Source organism: Achroia grisella, unplaced genomic scaffold (assembly GCF_030625045.1).
Source record: "Achroia grisella isolate CSIRO2021 unplaced genomic scaffold, CSIRO_AGI_Agris_v1 utg46241, whole genome shotgun sequence".
Classification (NCBI taxonomy): Eukaryota; Metazoa; Arthropoda; class Insecta; order Lepidoptera; family Pyralidae; genus Achroia; species Achroia grisella.
In genome coordinates this window covers 2,098-10,928 of record NW_026712872.1, presented here as the reverse complement: position 1 = coordinate 10,928, position 8,831 = coordinate 2,098, and the positions used below count along the sequence as shown (strand labels likewise).

The following is an 8,831-nucleotide window of genomic DNA, read 5'->3' as shown; positions in this document are numbered from 1 at the left end:
GTGTGCATGGCAATAGTTGTTCATGCACTGAATTTTCATTTAATGTTAGACATAGACACCTATATAAAAATACACTGTAAATAAACTGGCTTTAAAAAAAAAAGTAATTCAATTGAGTTTCTTGTCAGTTCTTCTCAATTGGATCTATATACCGAACTGGACGGTAGTAAAAAAAAAAAATTAGAATGTAAAAATTTGACGTTCATAAGCGGCTAAAATGTCCTACATGAATAAATGATTTTTGAATTTGAATTTGAATTTGACAAATTGCTACGTCTGTCTGTAGACGTTCTGTAACAACTTCCATTCTCAACAACATATTGGCCCGACTAATATCAACGACAAATTGCTACGTCTGTCTGTAGACGCTCTGTAACAACTTCCATTCAGCTTACAATTAAAGCAACATACAATTGTACTGGATACTTTTTACAATAATATTTTACAATTTTATTCTTAAACAATATGAAAAATAATTGTGATGTTTTTAGTTATTTAAATACATCGTTATTCTAATAAATTCATTACATTGTATACAGTTATATCAGCACCAAACATTTCATTTTAATCAGCATTTCTATTATAATATTAATATTTAGAAAAACATATTATCAAAGATACATAGTGTTTCCATTTTATTTTATTTGATAAAATGTCCAATTTTTACGAAGGTGTTTATTATATTACATACTAGCTGTTTCCGCGAGTTCGTTCGCGTGGAATTTAACTTTATTTTTCAAAATAAAAGTCGCCTAAGTTACTACTTATTACATCAGCGACTTGCCAAAAAAAGTCCTGTCAAAATAGGTCCAGCCATTTCAGAGATTAGCCGGAACAAACAGACCGACAGACAAAAATTGTATAAAGTGGTTTTTTGGTGTATGTACCGTCTTTATATTCATATGCATGTAGTAAAAAACGGTTATTTCCATATTACAAACAGACACTCCAATCTTATTTATATGTATAGATTTATGTACATTTGACTACAACAATTTTATATATATATATATATGTAAATTTTGCATATATTAATGATATACAACTATAGTATCTTTACTTTACTATTTACTTTTTGTAGCTGAAATGAAATGATGTAGTAACAATTTGAACTGAAATTGAATATAAATGTTTAGTGAAGTTCATTAGGTTTGCTAACTTTATTGTCATTAATAAATTTCTTAACATTAATTTTTTTAGTAGTTTATACCTACTATATTGTTGAAAAGAAAGATATCCTTGTATACCAGTTCTGTACAATAATTTAGAAGTGGTATCTATAATATATTATTTCAATTTATTACATATATAGCTTCTGAATGTCTACAAAAAATTTAAGAAATTTTGTTACAGATAATTATTTTTTTTCATTAAATCGTTCATGACCTTCTTTATTTGGAAGTGGTAAGTGTATTTAATTAATTTATTGCTAATACAGGTATTGAATATGTAATAAAAATGAAGAAATAAATATTTTTTTGTATCTGATAATTTTTTTTTTCATTAAATCGTTCATGACCTTCGTTATTTGGAAGGTATATGTATCATTTGAATTTATTCCTAATACAGGCGTTTAAAATTGTATAAAAATGAAGAAATAAATATTTTTTTGTAACTGACAATTATTTTTTTCATTAATACGTACATGACCTTCTTCATTTTGCATGTAATTTCAGGTAATTTTTCGCGATAGGTTCTAATTGGGCTGACACCAGTTGTGTAACAACGGATCGGTGTTATTAGAACAATGATTTTTGCGTTTTTTTCCGTCCGTTTCCCGGACGCGGCCAGTTCCGCCGGCTCGCGTGCGCCTGCACATCGGTACCTACTATTATGCGTACCGATAAATAACGTGCGTCCATTAAACAATTTACACATTGTGATGTTAAATTAAATTAGTTTTGTTACTACTAGTAATCGTTTAAACAGATTTTTGGACATATTTCTTTAATAATGAATTTTTGGAATAAAAATAATTGTGCCAATTGTTATATTAGAGAGTCAATTTTCAGGACAGGATAAATAATAATTACTTGATTATGAAATTCATTCAAAGAGAGGCTGATCTGTGTATAATAGAGAGAATATTTGTGACAGGTTATCTTTTCCTCTTCAATGTTATATTTCACTATAGAAATTGCTTGAAAATCTCTTAAATAAATATTAGCGAATTAAAAAAAATATCGCGTTTACGGTATAATATTAGCTTAGTCGTTTTAATAAATAACCTATACAGAGTTTTGTGTTAGCCTCTTCTGCTTTGTCATATCTAAATATATTCAAGTACCTAAAATTACATATTTACGAACTAAAATAATTTGACTATAAGTAGGTAATCGGAGTAATTTATTCATAAATAGCAAAGGAATAGTATTTCGTCCATGTTTTGTTTACTTTTATACTATTGGAGCGCGCACTGTGCTCTAACGAGCGTATAATAGTGGCATGCCAAGTCAGTACTCAAGACATAAGCGAAATAATCAACCGAAACTACTCCTATTAAAACGGTTTAATATTATAATAATCGCTACCAAGTGGAATGAACAACCTTACGAACATTACGCAACAACGTATAAACAATTATCTACAAAATAAACCTGAAGACTTAAAACTAGTTAACATTGCACTTGTCCTTAGGAGAAATGTTATACTAAAGGGTTATAGTTATATGAAGAACCATTTACAAGTAACCTAGATTGAGATTCTGCACAGCATTCCGCTGCGCACACTGACACGGGCACACAATCACAAACACACGACTAATCTATGAAATGCTTTTTGAGCTTGAGTTGAAGATCCAAGTTCCTAGTCCCTACCGATCCTCTTGTGGATCTGTTGGTGTTTTATGAGATGAGCTTTCTGACGGAAAGCCTTCGCACATACGTCACACCTGAAAGGCTTCTCCCCGGTGTGTGTACGGAGGTGTACCTTTATATTTGACTTGTTCAAAAATCCTCTATTGCATATTGTACAGCGATGGACTGGCTTCTCTTTGCCGAGGAGACCGCTTAGTTCCGCCGCTGTCGCAGATGGAAAGGCCAGGGAACTGCTATGCAGGTTTCCACCATTGCTGGCTTGCTTGGCTTTCGCTCTACTTCGTTTACTCTTATTCACCGGTGTAATTGTGGTCGTATGGGCGTGGGGGTACCCTAGCAGTCTCTCTGGACTGCATAGTCCGTCTGATTTAAGACCGAGTGCATAATGAGATGCATACCGACCATTTAAAATGCCACCGACACCATCTGTCGTGGAAACCACGTTGCCTGGAGGTGATGACGTTGATATAACATCCATGCCGTAACTGGTCGAGCTCGGAGCTTCTTGTTTAACTGGTGGGCCGTTCTGCAACCGATTTTGAAGCAACGGCATGTAACCATGTGTCAGTAACGACTGTAGCGTCGACCCAGCCTGGCCTAGATTCTTTTGAAGAAATTCTTGGCTTTTAGAAAATTCTTGGCCCGGTTTACAAGGGAAGTCTAAACTTGAATGATGACTTGTATGTTGCTGAGGTGGACTCGGTAGACCGAATTCAAGATCTTGCGGTACTATTTTGTCTCCGTGTTGACTGCAAGCGCCTGCTATCCAGGCGTCGATGTCCATCCAACTGTCTCGTGAGTCGTTACGCTCAGGGTCCTCAGGTTGCGATGGAACCGTGGTATCTGCAATAGCCGAGCCAATAATGGCAGCTATATCTTCTATTGAACTTATATCGTACATGTTGTCCTGTTTATGACTGTCCTCGAACAACTTTGCCGGGGGAGAGCAAGATGCAGCACAAGAGTCCGCTGCCCCTGATCCGGCCGTTTCTGCGAACGGTTTAGTATCCGGCGATTCTAGGAAAGGCTTTACATCCTCAAGGTCCGGTGGTTCGTTGTCAGCGGCGCACGTTGAAGATGAAACAACGTCATGATCTGCACCATAACCGCTTTGGGTAGGGTAATTATTATTTTCTTCTGGAAGACGTTGCGCTATCGCGTGGTAATGGTGGCCCGAGATGCCGTTGATAGATAAGTGGCCGGTGTAGCCGGTGAAAGGGGGAAGGGGCTTGAGTTCAGCGAGCGGCGTCGGGGCGAGAAGCGAGTCGAGTAGCTCGTGGCAGGTGGAGGGCGGAGAGGAGGCGTCCAGCTTGGGATCGAGCCAGCATGCGCCGAGGAGCAGCTCGTCGCCGCCGCCCGCGGCCCCCGCGCACTTCATGCCGCGCCTCACCGCGAGCCCAGAGCCGACCAACCCGCCGCCGCCATACTTGGAGGTCGCCACCCTGCCGCACTATCTGCAACAATAACGACATATATATTAACAAAATGTTAAGTATCTCAGTTTCCCCTCCGATCGATCCCCGTTTGAATTGGACGGGGGATATTACGAGCCTGAGCCGAGGTTCGAACCCCTAGCGGTGCCCTCAGACTAAAGTCGTATCCGTCAGGCCTTCAGCCGCTCCATAAGTCCTTCCACGGGTTTGGAGTGCCATCTGAACTCGCCCCCTATCGTCCAGTGAAGCTGTAAAGGCCAGCTGCGGCCAACAGCATTAGAGTAGTCAGAAAAAAAAAAGTATCTTAGTTTATAGGGACATGCGATGCTCTGTGGCTTCGTATGCATATCCTTGTTGTTGGATTCACTAAATTTCTTTAAATAAATACTACATAACGATACTGTGTGTTTGTAGCACGTATCCTAGTATTACAGATGTTTTTTTCTTTCCACAATAGTTAATATCTTTTATAGTATATGTAAGTACCCAATGTTTGTGATACTTTCTAATATTTCAAGTAAAATTTTATCATAGATTATATATTTTAAAAATACAGAACTGTGTATAGAATTTAGCGATAATAACAAATATATTCAAACTTTTATTCCTATTCTTAACAAAGTAAATTATAATGAACGTTGTATATCCGAAATAAGGTTATTTTATTCTTTTTGTATTGAATGCTGTGTTATTGAATGTTTTATTAAATTTTGAAGTTTACGACATTGAAAGGACCGTTCCAGTAATTATTGGTACCACCAGTACTAGTGCGCAACCGCAGGCGTAGGCGCGAAAATTATTACCATTCTGACTGCGCGCGCGCCGCTCCGCTTCACCACACATCGGTGTTGCTACGATAGTGGCCACATTTTTATTTCTGCCTGATTATAACGAGGCCTATTTTCAAAGATTGTTTGCAAAACTATTTTGTAATCTATATCTAATTGTAAAATCATATACATATAAATAAAATTGGAGTGTCTGTTTGTAATATTGAAATAACCGTTACTACATGCATATGACTATAAATGTGATACATATACCAAAATAACATTTTTTACAAAATTAGTCTGTCTGTCTGTTTGTTGCGACTAATCTCTGAAATGGCTCGACCGATTTTGACAGGACTTTCATTGGCAGATGGCTGATATATTAAGGAGCAACTTAGGCTGCTTTTATTTTAGGAAAATTCTTTTAGTATAGAAAAATAAAGTTAAATTCCACGCGGACGAAGTCGCGCGAGTAGGGTACAGCTAGTTAGAAATAAAAATAATGTTTATTCAAATAAGCACTTTTGAATAGTCGTATCAATTCAAAATATCTTTAATCATGTAGGTCTATGACAGACTCTTATGATATGTCAAGAACTACCGTCAGTTCAGAATGATTTCGAGATGAGAACTGACAAGAAACTCACGTATTAGTAGTAGTTATCGCGTAATCATATTTTTTTTAATGTAGTCCTATTTTTTTTATTCTACCACTCATTCGGAACGCAGACTCGTCACAAGAAGAATGAGAAAGAAACGTGCGTGTTGCTCTTTTAAATAAATGAAGTTCATGTTTTTTTATTCTCCCACTCATTCGGAACGCAGACTCGTCACAAGAAGAATGAGCAAGAAACATGCGTGTTGCTCTTTTAAATAAATGAAGTTCATGTTTTTTTATTCTCCCACTCATTCGGAACGCAGACTCGTCACAAGAAGAATGAGCAAGAAACTTGCGTGTTGCTCTTTTTAATAAATTAAGTTCATGTTTTTTTATTCTACCACTCATTCAGAACGCAGACTCATCACAAGAAGAATGAGAAAGAAACGTGCGTGTTGCTCTATAAATAAATGAAGTTCATATTTTTTTATTCTACCACTCATTCGGAATGCAGACTCGTCACAAGAAGAATGAAAAAGAAACGTGCGTGTTGCTCTATAAATAAATGAAGTTCATGTTTTTATATTCTACCACTCATTCGGAACGCAGACTCGTCACAAGAGGAATGAAAAAGAAACGTGCGTGTTGCTCTATAAATAAATGAAGTTCATGTTTTTATATTCTACCACTCATTCGGAACGCAGACTTATCACAAGAAGAATGAGCAAGAATCACGCGTGTTGCTCTTTTAAAGAAATGATGTACAGAATTAGATTTTGAAGAATTTCGCGTGAATACAAATTGCTAGATAGCATAGTTGATATAGATAAATGAATTGGAGATAGCTATATTTGTTCATGAGCATCTATCATATTTTAATTTTAAATGTAACAATAAATTAAAAGCCAACTGGCCGTACCAGAAACTGAAATAGAAATGTTTAGGGCAACTCCGTATTACCGATCCATTGTAATATGTAAAATTCCGGAAACCATAAAACAAGAAGGTAAAATTAATTTATTTAAAAAAAGACTTAAAGAATTACTGACCGAAAAAGCTTATTAAACAGTAAAGGAATTTTTAATAGACGTACTATAGGAGCTAAGTGGACGCTACAACAGATTTAAATTTACAATTTCTTTTTGGGAATTAGTCTACTGCGAAATTTTTTTTTGGACAGTTCACACAGCGCCATCTAGACCCAAGTTAAGCTAGCTAAAGCTTGTGTTATGAAAACACCCAGACTGATATAAACAATCATACTCATGTTTTTTAATTTAATAATACTCTTTAAACAGAGTCCATGTGTATTGTCGATTGATTGTATGTAAATTAATGTACATGCATGTGCAATTATAAGTAAATAAATAAATTACTTGAGTAACAAAATAAATCAGTCGTAGTTATCAGAGCAGAGCAGTTCCAAACATCAGTACCCGATCAGCATTTGTCCTAGCCTAACTGTCAACGCACACGTAAAACTTTGGAGTCTGCAAAACAGGAATTTAAAACATAAGTTTTTATTATAACTTAGGCATCCGTTTAAAATCTACTTTTGAAAATTTCAACGAACCTATCGATATTCAGGGTACAAAGCTGTGGGTAATCACTAGTAGGTATAATTTACATTTTGAAAGGACTATAATAACATTTTTACTTCCGATAGTTACTTAGTTTTGCTTCCGATGGTTGCGAGTTCGATTCCTTGAACGATGTATACGTTTGTATTCCTGAGTCCGTTAAGTGGAAGGTCATAACTTACAGTAACAGTGGTCAGGTTTCCAAACTGAATGTATGTGGTCTCACACATGTTTTTAGTAGCGGAATCGAGCACTTAATCTAAATCCATTCTCTAGAATAAAAACTAGTAGTGCGTAGCGGTTTCTATGTTGATTGTCGCATGCCTAATCCTTGTTAATGTAAATCTACTTAAAACAAAATTTATTCAAAAGAGCAACACACAAGTTGCTTGCTCATTCGTCTTGTGATGAGTACGCATTTCGAATGAGTGGTAGAATAAAAAAAATGTGACTATTCAAAAGTGCTCATATTAAGTTTATTTGAATAAAGATTATTTCTATACTAAATAACAGTAATATCCATAATTTATTTGCCTTGATAAATATTCACAGAGATAGCACGAGTGCGCCTCAGTTCGCGATCTACTTGTGTATATAAATGCACAATTAATCGAGTTATTCAACTTAACTTGACCGTGTTAATACAAACGATGCACCGCTAACTAAAGAAATAAACTGCATGTATACGTTCGCAATAGAATATACTATAATAATACTCAGTGATTGTGACACAACTTTGTGTGTAACAATATACATATACATAACTCAAAGGTGACTGACGTAGTGATCTATCAACGCACAGCCCAAACCACTGGACGGGCTGAAATTTGGCATTCAGGTAGATGTTATGACGTAGGCATCCGCTAAGAAAGGATTTTGATTAATTCTACCCCCAAGGGGATAAAATAGGGGATGAAAGTTTGTCAATTTTAAACCGATCGGGCTGAGACTTTGTATACATAAAGCTACTATGACGTAAGCATCCCCTACGAAAGGATTTTGATAAATTCCACCCCTAAGAGGATAAATTAGCGCGAGCGAAGCTGCGGGCAGAAGCTAGTATATATATATACATATATATATAAATAATAGAAGTGAATTATTTTAAATTAGGTATATATTTAATAATTATTATGATAATTAAAAAGTTACGTCCTAGACACTCAGTTATAAATAACAGCGCTATCTAGTTCTAAAACTAAGTAGAAATTGTTTACATCATCATCTGCTTCTTCCTTATCCCATTTATTTGTGGTCGTCGTAATATGTTTTTCTCTTCCATTCATCCCTGTCCGCAGTCATCTCGTTATTTACATCCTTTCTTATCATATCATTTTTCAAACAGTCCATCCATCTCTTTTTCGGCCGTCCTCTGCCGTTATAACCATCCACATTCATATGTAACACCTTCAGAAATTGTATTACGTGTACTGAACAACTAACTTTGAAATCCTGTCTAAGAGAGGCTATGGAACGGGTTCCTTGGAGGTTGTTATCACTGAAGTTGATGCTAAGGTAAAGAGGTTCGCTTCTAGGCCATAAACTGCGCCCTCGTAGTGGATAAGAAAAACCCTACCTATAAACAACTGTCATTTTTTTTCGGACTATTCTAATGCTATTGGCCGCAGCTGGCT

The 8,831-nt window shown here is 36.0% G+C and overlaps 1 protein-coding gene across 1 annotated transcript; it reads right to left on the bottom strand.

The window, feature by feature from the left end:
* Positions 1 to 2,805: 2,805 nt before the first annotated feature.
* LOC131845368 (ichor-like) lies at positions 2,806 to 4,194 on the bottom strand. Its single transcript, XM_059194423.1, has one exon. It carries the CDS (start codon positions 4,192 to 4,194, stop codon positions 2,806 to 2,808), a length of 1,389 nt encoding a protein of 462 aa, XP_059050406.1.
* Between the last annotated feature and the right edge of the window lie 4,637 nt (positions 4,195 to 8,831).